The sequence below is a fragment of the Chiloscyllium plagiosum genome, unplaced genomic scaffold (genome assembly GCF_037043375.1).
Source record: "Chiloscyllium plagiosum isolate Xiang-an unplaced genomic scaffold, Cpla_swu_hap1 HiC_scaffold_24, whole genome shotgun sequence".
In the NCBI taxonomy this organism is placed as follows: Eukaryota; Metazoa; Chordata; class Chondrichthyes; order Orectolobiformes; family Hemiscylliidae; genus Chiloscyllium; species Chiloscyllium plagiosum.
Genome location: NW_028270162.1, coordinates 12,175,686 through 12,197,999, shown reverse-complemented (window position 1 = coordinate 12,197,999; position 22,314 = coordinate 12,175,686). Strand labels below are relative to the sequence as shown.

At 40.8% G+C, this 22,314-nt stretch overlaps 1 protein-coding gene across 7 annotated transcripts in view; it reads left to right on the top strand.

The window, feature by feature from the left end:
* ydjc (YdjC chitooligosaccharide deacetylase homolog) overlaps positions 1–22,314 on the top strand; it is a 73,613-nt gene that overhangs the window by 24,762 nt on the left and 26,537 nt on the right. For all 7 annotated transcript variants that reach the window (XM_087999904.1, XM_087999901.1, XM_087999905.1 and 4 more), the window contains 2 exons: positions 8,179–8,357; positions 19,496–19,655. In XM_087999904.1, coding sequence (XP_087856030.1) covers positions 8,194–8,357; positions 19,496–19,655 — 324 coding nt within the window. In that variant the 5' untranslated portion in view covers positions 8,179–8,193. The remainder of the gene's footprint in view (positions 1–8,178; positions 8,358–19,495; positions 19,656–22,314) is intronic.

Sequence of the window (22,314 nt, the reverse complement as noted above, 5' to 3'; positions counted from 1 at the left end):
CCTTTAGCCGGGGCAAGGATCAGGGGGGACTGCCTTTAGCCGGGGCAAGGATCAGGGGGGACTGCCTTTAGTCGAGGCCAGGATCAGGGGGGACTGTCTTTAGCCGGGGCAAGGATCAAGGGGGACTGCCTTTAGCCGAGGCCAGGATCGGGGGGGGACTGCCTTTAGTCATGGCTAGGATCGGGAGAGGGTGGGACTGCCTTTAGCCGGGGCAAGGATTGGGGGGACTGCCTTTAGTCGAGATCATGAGTTCCACCTGCGCAAGGTGGATTGATTTGGAGGGAGTGCGGGAAGTAGCCGCAAGTTAGACGTGTGGTGAGAAAGGAGCTGAAAGGAGAGATAATTGTGTGCTTTTAAACAAGAAATGCACAGCTTATTGAGGTCCAGCAATACATTAAAGAGAATGCATTCCTTATAAACGAATGTGGATTCTCTTATTTATGTTTGCTATGATCAGGAGCTACAATACTTGGAAATATGAAGTGGATCCTAGTGTAATGAGCAGTGTGTTAATTTTAAAATGTAAATATATTATCTGAAATGTGGTCAAATATAATAACTGCCTGATCTAAATCGATCTAACTTTGTGCATGCGCGATGGAAATGTTTTAGCTGTGAATTCTTCAGTTTATGAAACTGGATTTGGAGTGATGGCTTCTTGTAATGTGAAGTGTGTCAGCTAATTATGGGGGAGCAAAAAAAGTTTAGTTGCTAATTTTGCCTGTGGTCTTATATTATTTTAAATACTGCAGTATCTAGGAAATGCTAATGCCTTCATTAAGTTTAATGGGAAGTTGATAACTTTTTAAGAACATTGATGATTTCTTCTAATTAAATTTCTATGTGAGTTCCAGTCGCCCACATGCCAACACAAATGCAAAAGCTATTATGACTTTGTGATGGCCACCTAATAAATAAGTTAGCAAGAGGAAGTAGTCCCCTGAAAACCCAAAAACTGCTCCTGAGAAAGCCTCAAGAAGAACCTTGGCTGGTGTAGAACTTGTGCTTTTGTTTTGTGAGGGGAGCCTGGGAGAAAGGAGGAAAAAGGGAAGGAGTATTTTGAATCCTGGTATGATTATAATAAATGTGGTATTGAACTAATTTGATTCTGAACAATCACAATTCTCACGTTGTATATGAATAGATCATTTGTCTGCAGTACTCCTGAAACTTTATGTAACAATAGAAGTGTGAACTGGCTGCATTTCATGAGGATGTACTACTTTATTCTCTGATTTATTATCACCTATTTATTCAAAACAAAATGTTCTCTAACAATTTATAACCAAACATATTTCCAGAATGTTGTGGGCTGGACATGAAAAGCTGCTTATTTAATTGTTTACTCCTGATCCACCTGAATGAAACTGAGCATATGTTGCAATCACACAAGTGACCATGGTGATCCATCCTCATGTGCATAGCTGCGCCTTTGATGTTATGCTAGCATAACCTTACATTTTATATGAGTTATAAGGTTTTAGAGTACAACAGGATCTTGATCAACCAGGCCAGTGGGCCAAGGAGTGGCAGGCGGAGTTTAATTTAGATAAACACAAGGTACTGCATTTTGGTATGACAAAGTATGGCAGGACTTACAAAGTTAATGATAGAGCTCTGGGGAGTGTTGTCAAACAGAGACACCTTGGAGTGCAGGTACATAGTTTCTTAAAAGTGGCATCACAGGGAGATGAAGAAGGCATTTGGCATGCTTGCCTTCATTAGTCATTGAGTATAGGAGCTGGGATGTCATATTACGGCTGTATAAGAAATTCATAAGGCCACATTTGGAGTACCACATACAATTCTGGTCACTTTGCTATAAGAAGGACTGGAAAGGGTGCAAAAAAATTTATAAGACGTTACAGAGATAGGAGGGTTTGAGTTATAAGGACAGACTGGAATCTTTTCCCTGGAGTGTAGGAGGCTGAGGAATGACCTTACAGAAGTTTATAAAATCATGAAGGACATAGACAAGGTGAATAGCCAAGGTCCTTTCCCCAGGGTAGGAGAGTCCAAAATCAGAGGGCATGGGTTTAACGTGAGAGGGGAAAGATTTAAAAGGGACCTAAAGGGCAACTTTTTCAAACAGAGTGGGGTATATATGGAATGAGTTGCCAAAAGAAGTGGTAGAGGTGAGTACGATTACCACACTTGGACAGGTTCATGGATAGGAAATGTAGGCAGGGATATGGGTCAGACGGGGCTAGTTTAGTTCAGGAAGCGGAGTCAGCATAAATGAGTTGGGCCGAAGGATCTGTTTCCATGTCACCAGAAGAAACATTGAAAATTTCCCCTCTTTTAACAAAAAGAAGCCTGACTAATTGTCAGACATTGTACTGCACCTGCACAGAGACCTGTCTATTTAATAGCCAACAAAAGTGCTGATTTACAAACAGAATTACAGACTGTTCATAACTGCTATTGTGTTTTCCTTCATTCTTACAACTAGTTTAAAGTTTATTTTTATTTAAAAACAATTACAGTCTCGTTAATTGTTTCCTGCTTAAAATAAATTTTGGCGCAACAAATGTCTTTTTTGTGACATTGTGTGATGTGCACCTTTCTCCTTTCACAATTGCAAACTGCACACTTCAACTAGCAATGGCATTGCCCATAAACTCAACCTTAGTGAAAAATGGCATGAGAATTTCTCTACCACTGATTTGTGGGGTTTAGTTTGTTATGGAACTGTTTAGAATCATTGGATAATTATAGCACAGAATAAAGTTGTTCAACCCGTGTCGACTCTCACCACCAGTACTTTAGCTAGTCATACTACTGCACCCCTTTTCCCCTAAGCTAAGATGTATAGTAAGTTGCTCGGCACATTACCCAACAAACAAAGCTTAATTTGCAATGCGAAAAAACATGCTGTTCCACTGTTCTTATGTGGTTGACACTGCCTGTTCATATGTAACAGCCATGTGATGTCAATGAATAACTAGACTTAAAGTTCATACAGCTAGATTATGGGAAAAGTGGAGAGAGTCCATTTATTTTAAATTGTAAGTTATTTAAAAAAAAATAAAACTTTGCTCCCCTGAATTGTACTTGTTCTTATATTTTGCCTATCCCAAGAGTTTTTCTGAAGCATCCCATTGCAGCTACAAAATAATACGCTGGTGACCAACTTTGTACTGTTTTCAACTGTAAACTGAAAACTCATCTTAAAAATAAATCATTTGCAATTATGTTGTACCTTTACATCCTTGAAATAACACAGTGCTTCAAAGTCAATGCTACCTGCTACCTTAGTGTTAGTGGGCGGCACAGTGGCACAGCAGTTAGCACTGCTGCCTCGCAGCGCCAGAGACCCGGGTTCAATTCCCGCCTCAGGCGACTGACTGTATGGAGTTTGCACGTTCTCCCCGTGTCTGCGTGTGTTTCCTCCGGGTGCTCCGGTTTCCTCCCACAGTCCAAAGATGTGCAGGCCAGGTGAATTGGCCATGCTAAATTGCCCGTAGTGTTAGGTAAGGGGTAAATGTAGGGGCATGGGTGGGTTGCATTTCGACGGGGCGGTGTGGACTTGTTGGGCCGAAGGGCCTGTTTCCACACTGTAAGTAATCTAAAAAAAAAATCTTAGTGTAGCAGGTAGCCAAACTGTTTCTAAATTGGATACCATGGTGGAGAAGTTGCAGATTTGCACTGAATTCCGAGCTGCTATGAACATGTGTTAAGGACCTGTTTGTCCTACGATGCTGACTGCTCCCAGGCAAATTACATCGCCTACAGTCTGCAGCAAGCAAATTGCCCTGTGATGCCAGCCTGTTTGAATGATTGAGCAGGGTGCCTGTCCCTTCACATAAGGTTTTCTTGCAGCAACATTGCAATGATAAGTCCCAATGTATTTGAGTTGTAACTTTAAAGAGCTGAAGTGTCCTGAAACTGGATAGGAGATGTGACATGATTATGGGAGGTGCTAGCAAATATCCATTCCCAAGATCTGTGGACATGGGGTGCATGCGGTCACTGCCCGTGAGTTCTGCTACCGTGTTCAAGACTGAGGTCCTTAGGAGCATGTGGCAAACTGGTATTGCCATACCCACTCAAACTTCCATGTCGAGGTTTCCTCACATCTAGATTGTTCACAGCACATGGTAGAATAGGAGGTTCCATGTTAATGAAGGAAGAATGCTGGACAGGACATTGGTGAGGTCACTTTTGAAATACTGCATTCAATTCTGGTCTCTGTTCCAGATGTTGTGAAACTTGAAAGGTTCAGAGAAGATTTGCAAGGACGTTACTGAAGTTGAAGGGTTTGAGCTACAGGGAAAGACTGAATAGGCTGGGGCTATTTTCCCTGGAGCGTTGGAGGCTGAGGGGTGACCGTATAGAGGTTCATAAAATCATGAGGGGCATGGATAGGAAGAATACCCAAGGTCTTTTCCCCAGGGTGAGGGAGTCCAAAATTAGAGGGCATAGGTTTAAAGTGAGAGGGGAAAGATTTAAACGGGACTTAAGGGACAACTTTTTCACAAAGAGGGTGGTGTCTGTATGGAATAAGCTGCCAGAGGAAGTGGTGAGGGCTGGTGCAATTACAACATTTAATTGGATGGGAACATGAAGAGGAAGGGTTTAGAGGGACAAGGGCCAAATGCAGGCAAAAGGGACTAGATTAATTTAGGATATCTGGTTGGAATGGATGAGTTGGACCAAATGGTCTGTTTCTGTGATGAACATCTCTGATTCTATTTTCAGTTAATCAGGCTGATAGCAAGCATTAATGTCCCTTTAATATGTATCTCGCTGCTGCTTCGCACAAATCTTGACTCGACATCTAGATCGTTGTTGGGAGCAACTAGCTGCATTTTCCAATGTCGAATCAGGAGAAAGTGAGGTCTGCAGATGCTGGAGATCAAAGTTGAAACTTTATTGCTGGAACAACACAGCAGGTCAGGCAGCATCCAGGAAACAGGAGATTCGACGTTTCGGGCACAGGCCCTTCTTCAGGAATGAGCAGAGAGTGTTCAGCAGGAGAAGATAAAAGGTAGGGAGGAGGGACTTGGAGGAGGGGCGTTGGAAATTTGATAGGTGGAAAGAGGTCAAGGTGAGGGTGATAGGTCGGAGTAGGATGGAGGCGGAGAGGTCAAGAAGAAGACTGCAGGTCAGGAAGGCGGTGCCGGGCTGGAGGGATCCGGCTGAGACAAGGTGGGGGGAGGGGGGATGAAGAAACTGGTGAAGTCCAAGTTCATCCCCAAGTTCATCCCCTGCCACCCGGACGAACCAACCCAACCAACCTGTAGCACAGTATTTCAACTCCCCCTCCCACTCCACCGAGGATATGCAGGTCATTGGACTCATCCACCGCCAAACCACAACAACCCGACGGTCGGAGGAGGAGCGTCTTATCTTCCGACTGGGAACCCTCCAACCGCAGGGGATGAACTTGGACTTCACCAGTTTCTTCATCCCCCCTCCCCCCACCTTGTCTCAGCCGGATCCCTCCAGCCCGGCACCGCCTTCCTGACCTGCAGTCTTCTTCTTGACCTCTCCGCCTCCATCCTACTCCGACCTATCACCCTCACCTTGATCTCTTTCCACCTATCAAATTTCCAACGCCCCTCCTCCAAGTCCCTCCTCCCTACCTTTTATCTTCTCCTGCTGAACACTCTCTGCTCATTCCTGAAGAAGGGCCTGTGCCCGAAACGTCGAATCTCCTGTTCCCTGGATGCTGCCTGACCTGCTGTGCTGTTCCAGCAATAAAGTTTCAACCAATGTCGAATCAGCTTTGCTCAAATTAACACACAATTTTCCCAGATTTCTTGCCATTGCCCACATCATTCAGGCCCCTTTAAGATTGTACCCTGTATCTCGGAATGTCTTGGTTAGGATTCAAGAACAACCTGGAGTCGGAGGGTTAACAGCAAGGAGAAATTGCATTCCTTGGAATTTTGAATATTCAAAGGATTATTATGATCAAAGTTTTCAAGATATTAATGGGCAGTTTGTTTTGCTGCATCTAGCCTTCCTGTGCTGGTTGGGGAGTCTAAGACTAGGTCCATTGTCTGAAAATTGGAACCAGACCTATCAGTGGTAGATATTTGGAACCCACTTCACAAATAGCACTTGATGCTAGATCATCTGTTAATTCAAGACTGGCTCGATAGCTTTTTATTAACCAGAAATACCAAGAGATAACTGGGAAATATGGAGTGCTGTTAAAGGTCAGCTGTTGAATAGCAGGACAATCTCAAGGGGCTAAATGGCCTCACCTTGTTCACCTGTTCCCAATATCTGTTGCACAGCTAAATAAAAAGCTTTCACTATTTGCAAAGGCCATTCATTAAATTTCTGCAATTTCTGATTCTTTGTCCTGAACATTTGTGCTTCTATCAGTATCATCTGCATCTTCTGGGAAATATTTTACTACAGCCAATATATTTTCTAATTGAAGAAATTTTTCCCTTGCTACTCCGCTGACATCAGGCTACTGATAAGCTAATGTAAGAGATGGTTAGCTTAGGGATTTAGAAACAGGTTCTGGTAATGAGGAGATATATTTTAAACCTAGTAGGAAGAACAAAAGATGCAGTAATGGTATTGAGGGATATAATTTCATGCTGGCAGGTAGAAAACAATGCAGAAATCTGAATAATGTTAGTAAATGACTGCTTTGAGTGAGAAGTTGTCAAGGATGGTGTTGATGGCTGTACTGGACATTATGTGGAATTGGCAACAGGCTGTTGATTTCTGGACAAATTGGACTTTATATCAGATGGAAGTGGATAGATATTTACAGAGAACATTGAAGATATCAAGGTTAATGACTTGGGCAGTTGGTATTCCTGAAAGATAAGTAGGTAGTCTTGGTGGTTAAAGCAGAACTGGGGGTTGAATCTCTGTTCCCTATCAAGCAGCACACTGAGCCATCTGTTTTAATCTGTGCAGGCAGAAGAATATCTCAAGAATACTTTTAAAAATTTATCCACTGTCATTTCTTGTTAATGCTGTGCTTTTGACCCAGTTTTGTTTTAAAATATAGTCTTCTTGGAGACTATGCATTGTAATCATTTTCAAATAAAGTTTGACCAAAATTTGATTGATAGAGTTAGTATGGGAAGAAGCTGTCAGCCATCTCCAGTCTGCTATTTTCAACATTCTCAGTGAATGTATTGATTTTGCTGATATATTACTTTCCAGATGTTTTCCACTCTAATACAAATGGTCTTCTCTGGTTACTGTCTAGTAGCAAATGGATCACCAGCCTGGGCAGATGAGTCACGTTACAGCCACATCAATTTGCATTTGAATAATACCTCGTTACGTAGTAAAATATTAGGTGCTTTACAGAAGAATAAATAGACCAAAATTGACATTAATAGAACATAACCAGACTCTACTCACATCTTACCCAAAACACTAGCATTCAAATCCTACTAGTTTTATCCAAGTGCAGTGAACGACTTCTCATGCAAAAACAGATAATAGACTCATGCCAAAGAGCATTATCCTTTTCTAGAAAGTGTCTGAAAATAAGCCATTACAAAAAGAATTGTCTAATGAGTTTCTGAAAGTAATCTTTGTGGAAAATTAAAAGGTCTGGCATTTTCTTTTTATTTTTAAAATGTTTTCTTTCAATGGATGTTGCCATCATCACTAAGGTTGTTTGTTGTCTGTTCCTAACTGTCCTTCAACCGATGAATTTCAGAATCCATTCAAGAGTCAATTACTGGGCCTGAAGTCACATATAGGCCTCACATAGAAAAGGGGGGCAATTTTCCTTCCCGAAAAGACATGAATGAGACAGATGGATTTTAACACCAATTGTTGATAGTCTCAGTAATGATGACCCTGAAACTAGTTTTCAAATCTAGAATTATTAATTGACTTTAAATTTCATCAGCTGTTATGTGGGATTTGAACATGTGCACCCAGAGAAATAGCCTGGGCCTCTGGCAGTGACATGAACATTATGATACAATCTTCCCCGAATTTATTTGTTCATACACATTACTTCAAATACTAAATAAAGATAGAAGGTAACATTGTTGTTGTAAGATGAAAAAGATATGCATAAGTTGAGATCTATTGCATATGTGTTATAATAGCTATTGAATTGTATAAAGTAACGTGATTCTCCGTCGTTTGCAATAATGCTGACGGAAAGGACAGCATGATGACTGCAATACTGCTTGTGATAAAATTTCACTTTGGTTTCTGCTTTTCTGTCTTTAGCCGTGACAATTGAGAATGCCGCAACCTAGAGTGAGGTTAATAGTGACTGGTGATGATTTTGGATATTGCTTGAGGAGGAATCAAGGTATTATGGAATGCTTTAACGCAAAAGCAATTTCCAACGTTTCCTTATTGGTAAATGGCACTGCGGCTAAAGAGGCAGCTATATCGGCTACAAGGTGGGTTCATTCTTTCCTCACTTCATTTCTGACACGTTTTAATAATTAATATTACTTTGCAGGAGCCCTCAACTTAGGAATGCTTGTACTTACGAATAAGATCCTGTAGTACTGTTAATTTTAAATATCCAACATATGAATGTTCATGTGGACTTAGATAATGGATATTTTATATTGGACTGTATTGTGTTCCAACTTGCAGACAAATCAACTTACAAACATACTGAGGAATGGAACCCGTTTGTAACTCTGGTATAATTTGTGTCTCATTGCTACTTAGTTCAGTCACTTAGGACTGCCAGAGCAACTATTTTTTAAATCTGGTAGGATGAAAGTTGGTGCAAGTTATAATAAGAGAAGAAGGGAAAGGCTTGCCTTTATGTGGCACATTTTATGGCTTCTGACTGTCCCAAAGTGCTTTACAGTCAAATGATGTTTGTTGAAATGGTTGGTTATTGTGTAGGTTAACCAAACAGCCAATTTGCTCACAGCCATGGTCCACTACCAACAACGACGTTTGTGTTAGTGATATTAGAAGTTAAAATGTTGGGAGAATGTCCCTGCTATTCTTTACAATATCATAAGGTCTATTACAGCTCCAAGAGAACAATAGGTTTAATACCTCATCTAAAAGACAGCAACTCTGACAGTGCACACTCCCTCACTACTGCAGTGAACTGGTAGCATGGAGTATGTGCTTCAATCTCTAGAAATGAATTTGTGCTTATAGTGAAACAGAAGGTTATAGGTTTGAGTGCTACAACTGAACTAATGACAGTGAATCCAAACTTAATGGTAAACCGAGTACCTTCAGTTGGTGCAAGGAATTTCAGATGTGTATATATCCTGTCGCTGTTGTAAAGTCACCTACGTTAAACTTTGCTAAATTGATTGAGACTACCTGAAGGCAGAAGTCCTGCTTTTGGACCAGTTATGAAGTTCATAATGTTCGGAGGTTGTCCTTTGGAAGATGATTTGGATCACCCAGAAAAAAATGTAATTTTTAATGTGTTGTTTAGTTGTTTCTTGAATTATCATACAGCTATATGCTGTTACTTGCACACTAATCAGCATTCAGTTGCTGGAAGCTGGACTACATACATATTTGCAGACATACTCAAGGCTCTGGTTTCTTGGGTTAGAGAGCAAAGTAAAGCTGACACATAATTTGGGTTTTATTAAGTTCAAAGTTTCATCTTCCTCATTAGCCACCCCTCATACCAGGAAGAGTACAACAGGACAGAAGACAGATGGTGAACTGTCCAAAAATCAGCTCCATATACTTCCAGTGGAGAGGGTCCTGATTCTGAATTCTCTGAGCTGCTGACTGAGTCCAAGCCCTTGGGTTGGTGTCAAGCTTCCCCTTGATTTACAGTGCGGGCACCCCCAAAACAAAGACTGTCTCCTTTTGTTGTGACTGAGGACTGCTAACAACTGTGACTAGCTTCTTGGTTTTGTGTCTACTGACTGTGAGCCTGGTATTTCTAGCTGAGTCACAAAGCACAAAGAGCTAAGGCAATGCAAGGCTGCGAGCAGCAAGCATCCAGGTAGAGACAAAATGAATGAGTGCCAAGTGAACAGCCCAGAGATGGAGCCCACTGAAAGCATACTTAGAGGCTTAGAAATGTTAGATGTCAATGCCTGTGGACATGGGGTTATGTGTGGCTAGTATCCATGGATACATTGGAGCCTAGCATTCAACATGGATTTCCACTGAAGCAAGTGGAGAGGTGAACTCAACAAGAATCCACTCTGACCTCCTCAAGTGGAGGATTTTTGGCATCCAGTTTGCTTACAGCAGGTGGTAAGGTAGGAAACTGCATATTAATGAGGTGAGATATGCCATTCATTAGGGTCATTATCAACAATCACTCTTAATAGGCAACTTGCTGTTACCGAGTAAGAATCTTGCCTCAACTACCAGGACCTATTCAAAAGAAGCAGGAAGTTGGAACTTTGGAACTGAAATAGTGATTTCATGCCTCTGCCCTACCTGCCTTATCACCGTTTGATACAGAGAGAGGCCTTACTAGACTTTTCATGTGATTCTGCCACACTTCACACCACAGCCCTCATCATTCAGGCCCCTATATGATTCCAACCTTGATGTGCAGCAAATGTAACCAAGACAAGTAAATTAACACAGGTTAGCAATGAATAAAGCCTATTAGCCTATTATTCTATTATTATTGTGTCTGATTATCTTGTCATTTCTGAGCTTCTTCTAATGACACTGTCCTTCCCAGTTTGGTATCATCTGCAAATGTGATCACTTTGTATTTACTATCTGAATCAGAGAGTAGTCCTGACCACAGGGAGACCTGGACCACTCCATTGAATTTTTTTCTACTCAGAAATAAAATTCGGATAAATACATCAACCAATTTCTTATCTAACCTAAGGGTTTAGCCTGAAGTGGTATAGATAATCCAATAGAGTAATGGAAATGAAAATGTAAATCATGAAACTATTTAATGAATAAATGGGGGAGAGTTTTCTTTACATCTTTCTAAGTAGGTAAATTGAGATGAGTTAATTGGCTTTGTCGTCTGGTTGCCTAGTGATCAGAATTTGATTGTTTTGGGCTTAGGAATGGGGAGCTAATTAGATACAATTTTGTTCAAAGTGGATTTGATCAGCGATTAAATGACATTGCAATCTCAGGATTATCAACCTTTACTTGAGTGTAAATCCTAGAAGAGGTCAAGAGTGGTGAAGGGCCTTTGAATTTCAACAATTAGCTTTGTCAATAATGAATATGAATTTGAAGCTTTAGCTGCACAATAGAGATCTCAAAATCAGAGAAAAATAGCCTTGTTGATCATGTGTTTTGAAATAAAATTTGACTTAATGAAAAAATACAACTGCTTCAGTGCAAACAAGTTTATGTGTCTAGTTTCTTTAGTTATTTAGCAGAATAACATTCAAGATCAAAAAGCAATTACATTTTTAAAAAGTAAAGACAAATTAAAACAGCTCCCTGACCTAGGTATTGCTGTCTAGGTGTTGTAACTAATCTGACCTGGAGGGAATTGGTAGGAGTGACCAATGCTTAGTCATCAAGGAAACAATCTTTTATTCACAGTAAGCATACCCTTTATTGTGGCGAACATTTGTTTTGCAGTGTTCCAGGAGATCTGGATTCAAGACCCATCTGCTCAGATGTGTATCATAACATGTCTACACAGATTGTTTGAAATAATTACCATCCATTGTACTATATGATACCAGCACCAGGCTAAATGAGATAGATTCAGAACATAAGTAGCAGTTCAAAACTGGAGATCCATAATGTACTGTGGGCCATCAACAGCAGAATATATTCAACCATAATCTATAGTCTGACATGGCCCTGACTCAACCATTACAAAGCCTGGTTAAGAGAAGGCCAGGAATGCATGCCAGGAGTGGGATAAACAATAAACAAACCTACAAATGAGCAGCCAACCAGATGAGGCTTCAACACAAGATTACATGCATGCTAGCCAGCAGAAGCAGCATGCTATAGATGGAGTTAAGCAATCTACAACCAGCACACTAGATGAGATTGAGCTCCTCAGTCATTACTGATAGCAGACAATGAAGCAAGTAATGGAAATGGGGCAGGGGAGGTTCATGAAAATCCCCATCCTGGTGGAGCCCAGCTAAAGAGTGCATCAGACAGTGCCAACTGGATAATCCATTTCAACCACTATCATCTTTAGTCAATGCAATTCATTCTGCATGATGTCAGGGAATGGTTGAAGGCATTGGATACAAGGCTATAGACCATTACAACGTTAAATTAAAGTACACACCCTACCAATTATGAAACTAATTCATTGTTGAGGTGATTCTATTTCTAAAATTGAAATGATAGTAAAAATGCATATGACTTCTGAAGTTCCCTACAGAGAATATTTCTCATTAAGTGCTTTTCTTCATTGAAGATCTCTGAAGGTGGCAATGCAGATAGATAAGGTGGTGAAAAAACAGGCCTGTGGCATGCTTGCTTCAATTGGATGGGGCATTGAGTACAAGGGTAGGAAAGTTATGCTGCAGCTTTATAGAACTTTAGTTAGGCTAAACTTGGAATATTGCATACAGTTCTGGTCACCACATGACCAGGAGGTTGTAGATGCATTGGAGAGGGTACAAAAAAGCTTTACCAGGATGTTGTCTGGTATGGGGGATTTTAGCTATGTGGAAAGGTTGGATAGACTGGGCTTGTTTTCACTAGAATGCAGGAGATTGAGGGGTGACCCAAAAGAAGTTTATAAGATTGTGAATGGCACGGATAGAATGTAAAGAATGAGACTTTTTTCCCAGGGTGGACGGGTCATTTACTAGAGGACACTGGTTCAAGGTGGAAGTTTAAATGAGATGTGAGAGGCAAGTTGTTCACACAAAGGATGGTGAGTGTCTGGAATATGTTGCAAAAGGAGGTGATAGAAGCAGACACAATTGCAGCATTCAAGAAACATGTGGATGAATACATGAATAGGAAGGGAACAGAGGGATATGGATCCTGTAAGTGAAGACAGTTTTAGTATGGAAGGGAAAAATGTGTCAGCAAAGGCTTGGAGGGCCGAAGTGTCTTTTCCTGTGCTATATTGTCTCTCCTGATGAAGGGCTTATGCCCAAAACGTTGATTCTCCTGCTCCTCGGATGCTGCCTGACCTGCTGTGCTTTTCAGGTGCCAGACTCTTGACTCTGTATTGTTCTTTGTTCTTTTATTTGTTACAGTAAATATCTTAAAACATGAAACCTTGACCTGTCATTCTTTCAGTTGCTTATTTTTTTCAGAGTTATCAGTTTCAATGAGGTGCTTTAATTTAGTGTCAAATTGCAGGCACAACTTTTTTTTAAAAAAGCGCTTTCAATACCTGATTTAAATATAGTTGACAAAACATTTAAGGATCAGCTTTTGCCATTGTACAAGTGTCCTTTCACTGAATAATGTCAGGGCCCCATGCAACTGATTGGTCTGAATGCCACCCCTTCTATATGTGTTAGAATCCTTTGCCTGTCTGAGGAAGTGGGATATTCTGGGCATGTGTAAAGACCCTTTATGAATGGTACAGTAGATGAGCATTTTTGCACACTATAAAGCAGCTTAACTGTGATGCTTTTATTTGTAGCCTTGACTGTCACTTCACATGGCAGGCATTGAACCTGTGGTTATAGAACAGTTTGAGTTAATGATGATTGGAGCAGGTGCTAAGTTTTTTTTGTTGTTGTCTCTTCATCGCTGTTCCCCAGTGGTTCTTATTAGAACAATTGATCAATTATCAACATCTCACTTGTATTTCTGAAAGATGGCAAAATAAATTGGAAGTGGAAAAATATAAAAAAAGACTCGAATTGTGGCAGTGTGACCTTTTAACTTATTGACAAGGAAAGTCAGGAGTATGATGTCTGTCAATGTGCTCACTTTGCCAGCTTACAGCAACTGTGAACGTCAATGTGTGTATGATTTAAAGTTAAATAGCTGCTGTCACGATTTAGTGAATTTTGGGTTGAAACCTCGTTTGAAAAGCACAGGCCTTCTTCTCCTATCAAATTAATTTAATTGCTTTTTTTTTTAAAGAAGACAGTTAAATTAAATAGCACGAATAAAAACAAATTGGTATTGTAAACTGATGGAAGTGGTCATGCGTTTGGAAGATGCTGTCGGAGGAGCCAATGTGAATTTCTGCACTGCATCTTGTGGCTGTTCCCTGCTGCTGAATGTGGTGGGAGTGAATGTTTGAGAATTTGGTTCCAGCCAAGCGGGCTACTTTGTTCTGGATGGTGTCAAGTAGCTTGATTGTTGTTGGAGCTGTATTCATCCGAACAAGTGGGGAATATTCCATCAACTCCTGACTTGTGCCTTGTGGACAGGCTTTGGGGAGTTAGGAGGTGAGTTACTTGTTGCAGCCACTGATCTGTTCTTGTAGCCACTGTCTTAATATGGCTAGTCCAGTTGAGTGTCTGGTCAATTGTAACCCCCAGGTATTTATCGTGGGGGATTCAATGATAGTAATAAAATTGAATGTCAAAAGGCAGTTGTTAGATTCATCTCTAATAACAGACATCATTGTCTGACATTTGTGTGGACTGAATGTTACATGCCACTTTTTAGACGAGCCTGGATATTGTCCAGGCTCTGCCACGTTTTTGGATGTATGCTTAAGTATCTGAGAAGTAATGAATGGTGCTGAATATTGAGCAATCATTGATGAACATCCCTACTTCTAATCTTCTGATGGGTGGAAGGTCATTGACTAAGCAGCTGAAGATAGTTGGGTCTAGATCGCTACCCTGAGGAATTCCTCCAGAAATGTCCCAGAGCTGAGATGATTCACCTTCAACAACCAGAACCACGTTTCTATATGCCAGGTATGACTAATCCATGGAGAGTTTTCCCCCAATTCCCATTGACTTCAGTTTTGCTTCAGATACTTGATGTCATAGTGTTTAAACAATGATTACTTTCAAACGTGGGTAGGAAGGATTAAGAGTAATGGACCTTTGGTGTATGGTTTAAGAACATTATGTAATAGAGGAATGTAATGATTAAGTCACAATTTCACTGGACTGGTCATCCAGAGGCCTAGGCTGATAAGGGTTCTGGGGATAAAGATTCAACTCCCACAACAACAGCTAGTGGAATTTAAATTCAGCTAATAAACTCGGAATCGTAAAGCTAGTGTCAGTAATGATTAGATTCCCTACAGTATGGAAACAGGCCCTTCAGCCCAATAAGTCCACATCGACCCTCTGAAGGGCAACCCACCCAAACCCACTCCCCCACATTTACCCCTGACTAATGCACCTAACACTACAGGCAATTTAGCATGGCCAATTCACCTGGCCTGCACATCTTTGGACTGTGGGAGGAAACCGGAGCACCCTGAGGAAACCCACGCAGACACGGGGAGAATGTGCAAACTCCACACAGTTGCCCGAGGCAGGAATTGAATGCAGGTCCCTGGCACTGTGAGGCAGCAGAGCTAACCACTGAGCCACTGTGCCACCCAATGATGATTGTGAAACTAGTATTGTCATAAAAGCCCAATTGTGAACATTGCAGTTATCCTTCTTAGTTTTTGACATTTCTTGCTAAACTATACATTATCGTTAATTTAAACACTCTGATGATGAGTCATCTAGATTTGAAACATAGGCTTGCTCTCTCCCCATGGACGTTGCCTGACCTGCTGTAATTTCTAGCATTTTCTGTTTTCAGTACAGATTCCAGCATCTGCAGTAATTTGCTCCTGCCTTATCATCGCTCTTCTTCACAGAGAGAGTGAGTTAGTTCCCTAACCCTTCAATTGTGTATTCCAACCTCCTTCACTCCTTCTTTCTGTCTGCCCAAAGCAGCTTCTTGAGAGGCAAGCTTTGTGTGTATTTCCCTGTTTGAGTTAATTGTCTCCACGATTCACAATTGCAGGATATGTTTTCCCTTGTAAACATTGTGAAGTGTGAATGAAGGCCTTCGTATGGTTCCTTGGTAGGGTGTTGCTGGCTGGGTTCATTGCCTTTCATTAAAATGCTAATTCAGCTCAGCTGTCTGCTGCTGAATTCACATCAAACATTGACCACTAAAGGTCAGTGATGCTCATGGCCATTTGGAGTCCATGTAGGTTGCTTTTTAAACACCATTCCAGTCCATGGGAGTCCCAGGTACTGTCATTTCCGCTGTAATGCAGTAGTTCTGTTCTTGTGAGGTCCCGTGTTAGAAGAAAATGGCATAACAGCAGCACCATTTAAACTAACAGGGCCAGAATCATGTTATAACCAATACACGCTTTAAAAGGTCACACTGTTGAAACAGTGTCCCCAATTCATCAATTGCATTATAGCGAATTTGCATTAACGAAATGCATGTTTTAACAGAATGACCTGTATTAAATCAAGCTATGGAATTCAAACTCAGTAGTCCTCACTTTTGCATGATTATGGCTGATAATCAATTAACATATTCCTCCCAATAAATATGAGCAAGAGGTAGAGGACAAAGTAGTTACTTGGTCTTTGTTTACATTTTTTAATATTCACAATTCATGTGGTTTTATTCACGGTATTGGAGAGATTTGGATATTGACTCTTGTTTGTTGAGGTATGAGGAGGGTATCTATAAGTATGGTATGAGATGGCTTATTTCTCCAATTGGCTCCGGAAATCAAATAAAATTGGTTAACCAAAAAAAAACTGTATTTCAAATCTCACTTCATAACTATTCCATATCTCAAATGCTTTACAGCCAATTATGTACTTTTGAAATATACAACATTCACAGTTTCAGCTATTTTTCACATTAGAATTTCTGCTGTGGATGTCTTGTGACTGAACAGGCACATTCTTGTCCTGCAGATCTTTTTGGCCCTTGGGGAAGAGCATCCCATCAGGTTGTGGGATCCAGAGTGCAGGACTGTGTTCCTTTTAATTTCATCCTTTGCTGCTGTTCCTCATCATCAAGATATTTAGACTCAGCATGATGAAGCTTGATAGACAAGTTCACAGAATCACAGAAGTGTTATGGTGGAGAGGAGATCATTTGGCTTATCATGTCAGCACCAGCTCTCCACATAAGCATCACTCTCTTGCATCGCTCTCCTGCCTTTTCATATACCTTTTGTGGATTTTTCATTAAAATATTCATCCATTGCTCTTTTGAATACCTCAGTTGAACCTGACTTCATCACACTTCCATAACAGAACCACTCATTGTGTGAACATGTTTCTTCTTGCATCAAAGAAGCAAATGTGATTTCAAATCTGTGCTCTCCTGTTTTTAATCCCTTTACTAATGAGAACAATTTCTCTCAGCTATTCTATCCATTTCCCTCATGATTTTGAAAGTCCTGTCAGATCTCCTCCTACTTCTAACTTTTAATTTCTTTATTTTTCTACTTAAAACTAAGAAGGATTATAATATTTAATATTTAACTTTGTTCTTTATTTTTCTACTTTGTATCTATGATTTTGTACCTAGGTACCATTATATCTAAGGTGATAAAACATAGAACATTACTGTACAGGTCCTTTGCCTCTCAATGTTGCACCGACCTGTGAAAGCCCAGCTAACCTACACTGTTCCATTATCATCCATATGATTATCCAATGACCATTTAAATGCCATTTAAGTTGGCGAGTCTTCTACTGTTGTAGGCAGGGCATTCCATGCCCTTACTACTCTGAGTAAAGAACCTATCTGACATCTCTCCTATTTATGTCACCCTTCATTTTAAAGCTATGTACTCTTGTGCTAGCCATCACCATCCAAGGATAAAGGCTCTCACAGATGGTAGTAATCATGGCATTGGAAAGTGCTGTCTGAAGAGCTTTTGTGAATTTCTGCAGTACATTTTGTTGATTGTGCACACTGCTGCTGCTGTGCGTCAGTGGTGGACAGAGTTAATGTGTATGTGGTGCTCATGTCATATATTCAGAACATCATCAGCAGGCTGCTTTGTCCTGGTTCCATCAGGCTTCAATTGTTGTTGGGGCTGCACACGTCCTGACAAGTTTGGAATATTACATCACACTCCTGACTTGTGCCTTGAAGATGGTGGAAAGGCTTTGGAGAGTCAGGAAGTTACTTCCTGGTACTCCCTACTGTTTTGTACTAGCTAAACCCTTTATCCATTCTAATATGTTAACTTCTACATTGTCTTGTGATATCTTGTCAAATGCCTTTGGAAGCACCACATCTATGGGATTCACTCTATCCAATGTAAATATTAGTTCATCCAAAACTCATCTCTAATAAATCAGAGAAACACAATTTTCCTTTCAAAATGCCTTGTTGGCTCTGCCTGATCAAATCATGATTTTCCAAGTAACACACTATCCATTCCTTAGTAATGAATTCTGTAACATTCTTTATGAAAAAGTTAAGGCTAACTGGCCTACAAATTTCTGCTTTCTGACTACTGAATAAATCCTTGAGCATTTGCTTATATCCAATCTGCCAGGAACCTTCCAGAATCAAAGAAATTTAGAACACTACAACCATTATATGTACGATCTGTACCAGCACAGACTCTACCAGCCAGAAGGATGAGCAGCAAACACAAGTGAACAGTGTCCTCCTATTCCCCTCCAGGCCACACATCATCCTCACTTGGAACTAGAAGACTTTTCATTCATGTTCATTGGTAAAAATTCTGAAATTCCTTCTGTACACCACTATAGGTGCAGCATCAACAAAGGGGACTACAGCAGTTTGAGAATGTGGCTCACCTCCACAATCACAAGGGAATTAGGATGGACAAGTAGTATTGGTCTAGCCAACGTCTCATCCAAGAAATTAAAAAATGTTTCCAATAAATTCTTAATCATCCAACTTCCCCTCCTGCTCCCACATTTGATAATGTTGATGTTAGTTCCATTGCCACTAATGGTGACATTGTACACTTTTCACTGTACTCATGCTTCTATGTTTGAGTACACATGACAATAAAATATAATTCTAATTCTAATACAAAAAGTGCAATTCTAGGAATTGGCAGACTGACCTCGAAAGTTTGCAGTTATTTACAGAAGTAATTATGTGAATAGCATAACCACATAATGTTTGAAATTAGAATAAAATGACTCTCATCGATAAATACAATAGATTAAAATTAACTTGAGTGAATTTTTAAGTGTGAGACATCTTTACTACTAGTAGAGAATGGCTGGTGTTGTACACCTTCCTGAGACTGTGCTGGTAGGTGGAGACTGCAGGCTAATGGTAGTGAAATTGGCTGGTGTGGTAGGCCATGCTTGTTACCTTCCATCTAAGACCATAAGGCATGGAAACAGATGTAGGCCATTCAGCCATTGAGTCTGCTCCATCATTGAGGACATGGCTGATCTCATAATCCTCAACTCCACTTTCCCGTCTTATCCCATGACCCTTGATCCCTTACTGATTCACGGCTGAGATCGACAGCATGTTAATGAACTTAAAACTCCAGCATCTGCAGCCCTCTGTGGTAAACTACTGTCTGAAAGAAAAAAATCTTCATTTGATCTTGCTAGAATTTTGCCAATGGTGGTGTGGGTCTCAAACCATCCATCTGCCATGAGTCAGTTGAGGCCCTCATTTGGCCAATTAATGGCAATTGATCTAATAAGTTGTGTGAGTCATTTTTAATCTTTAAATATTTCTCTCTGCCAAACAGAAACAAGGTTCCACTTGGTCTTCATGCAAACCTTTCTGAGGGGCGACCTGTCTGTGATCAACTCCGAATGGGTTCTTCCCTTGTCAACAAGGATGGCTTTTTCCATGGGAAGATGGGAATTAGGGAAGTGCTGAAGAGTGGCCATATCAACCTGTCTGAGGTATACTGAACCAAGTACAGAATTCCACCATAATTAAACTTGTAATCATTTCACTACACCTTTAGGAGTAATATCATGGAAACGAATGACATAAGGATAAGGATTGCTTATAGAAGGCATTCTCATTGTAAAAATGCAAATAAGCAGAGATTATTGGGTTTTAAAGTTTCTGTAACCTAACCCAGGTTTACACATACATGTATTTAAAGCATGCAGTTCTTGCTTTTTCTGGTTTGATTTTAATCCTTAGATTTGTGATGTTTCCGGCAGATATTTTCTGTCGCCAGATAAAATTATGTTTTAATTCTCCCACTTGGCCGAATCTTGTGGATTTGGCAGGTGGCTTGTGTTCTGCCTGAGAAAGCCCCGAGACTGCTGTGCTGACTGTTGCCTGCTGGATATTCTGCTCAATTTTCTGCTGGGCAGTCAGAGGCCATCAGCTCTAGTTCTTTGCGGTGCCATGGAAGAGACCATGGCTCCTGATGGTACAACATGCCCTGGATTCCTTGGCTGTTGGAGTGACCTAGGAGAAAGGTGAATGTTGCTGTGGGAGGGCGGTTTCATTCTCTCAAGCAGTCATAGGGATTGTGGTCCTAAAGGGTCGGATACAAGGGCAAAGGGATGGTTGTGAGTGGCCAGCCCTCTCCCTACTCCCATCCCCTCGATCATCTGGAAATTATTGCAAATCGAGGATACCAAGACCCTCTCCCAGCTGACAGGCATGCCCACACAGGATTTACCTGTGTTAGGCTGCTAATGATATGTCTTGCCTGGAACTGAGAAAATGGCAGCTCAGGTGAGAATGGCCTTTAAGTGGTTATCAATTTTTAAGTGGAGAAAGAGGTTCATGAGTCTCGATGCCTGGAACCTACTTGTACGGTCGCACAAAGGTATCATATATCTGTCCCAGTGACAACTCATCTCATTATCCAGGTTTTCAGCCTCCTCCCTTGTTTCCTGCAGGACTGGAAGATTCCAGCCAATGTTTTTTCCCTCTTGCTACACGTGTCTTGTGCTTTGGTGCTCAAGCTCTTAATAATTTTGTGTGAAATAACAAAGAAGCAGCCACTGTATTTATTACGAGGAAAGACAACTTTATAAAAAGTCGCCATGCATTCTGATTTGACCTTATCCAATAGACTGACTTTCTCTTTAATCTAGTTCAAACCAGTTTATATGCAACTGAAAAGTTGAGAACACACCTCAAAATTCTCACGTACTCTTTCACTTCAACTCTTATGTTTTTCCCTTTTAAAGCTGGACACGCAAAAAGTGAACCAAGTGGGGGCTGTACCTATGCCTATTCCATACTTCAGACAAGCCTCCCTTCCCTCATACGATCCATCATTTTAGACTTAGAATCATAAACTCTCTACAGTGTGAAAGCAGGCCATTTGATCCATTGTGTCCACACCAATCCTCCGAAGAGCATCCCAACCAGACCCAACCTCCAAACCTATCCCAGTAACCCTGCATTTCCCATGGCTAATCCACCTAGCCTGCACATCCCTGGACTATGGGAGGAAACAGGAGCACCCAGAGGAAACCCGCACAGACAGGAGAAAACATGTAAACTCCACCCAGACAGTTTTCCAAGGGTGAATCGAACCCTGGTAAGGCAGCAGTGCTAACCACTGAAGCCACTGTGCCGCCCTTGGGACTATTCTATTACAGATTGCAATATCTAAACCAACTTCTGTGGCCTAGAGCGCAGCTGTATCATGCGGCTATGTTTGGATTTCCTAATGATATTTCTAAATCATACAAAATTGTTCCCATAACACCAGAGCTTATTTTTCCCCAAAACACCACCTGTGTTTGCTGCTGGTCTACAAAAACTCTGTCCTTGGCCTATTTTCTTTTTAAATGTAATAGCTTATTTTTGTGTCAGTACTGAAATCTTCAATAAATCTATTTGAAATCTCACTGTGCATTGGTCCAAGCTGATATTTTCCTAGTGAAATGTGCTTGGTTTACATTGTATACCTTGTAAGTATCTGAGACCTCAGTACGAAAAACATTAATCTTTCCATTTACTTCATCCACCATTAAGTAAATGCTGTGAATGATATAATTGTAGAGTCATAGAGATGTACAGCACAGAAACAGACCCTTCGGTCCAACCCGTCCATGCCGACCAGACATCCCAACCCAATCTAGTCCCACCTGCCAGCACCCGGCCCATATCCCTCCAAACCTTTCCTATTCATTCTTAAATGTTGCAATTGTACCAGCCTCCACCACATCCTCTAGCAGCTCATTCCATACACGTACCACCCTCTGCGTGAAAAAGTTGCCCCGTAGGTCTCTTTTATATCTTTCCCCTCTCTACAAATTATAAACGTCTCTCTACTTGTTTGTAGAAGCTGATGAATTTGACTATCCCTGTTATAATCTTACATCTGCAATACAATACTTGCTTGAACTACATTCTTACTCTCCATATTAGTTTTCCATTGGTCCTCACTTTTAACTGATTTGATTTATTGTCATCATGTGTACCAAAGTATAGTAAAAAGCTTTGATTGTATTATTCCTTGTAAACCTTTGTGAAGTACTGTGAAATGTTTTGTTCATTATACGTGCTACACAAATGCTAGAATCTATAAATGTTGTTGCATGAAATACTTAATCACTCCTTACTTCTCTGCATGTTCAT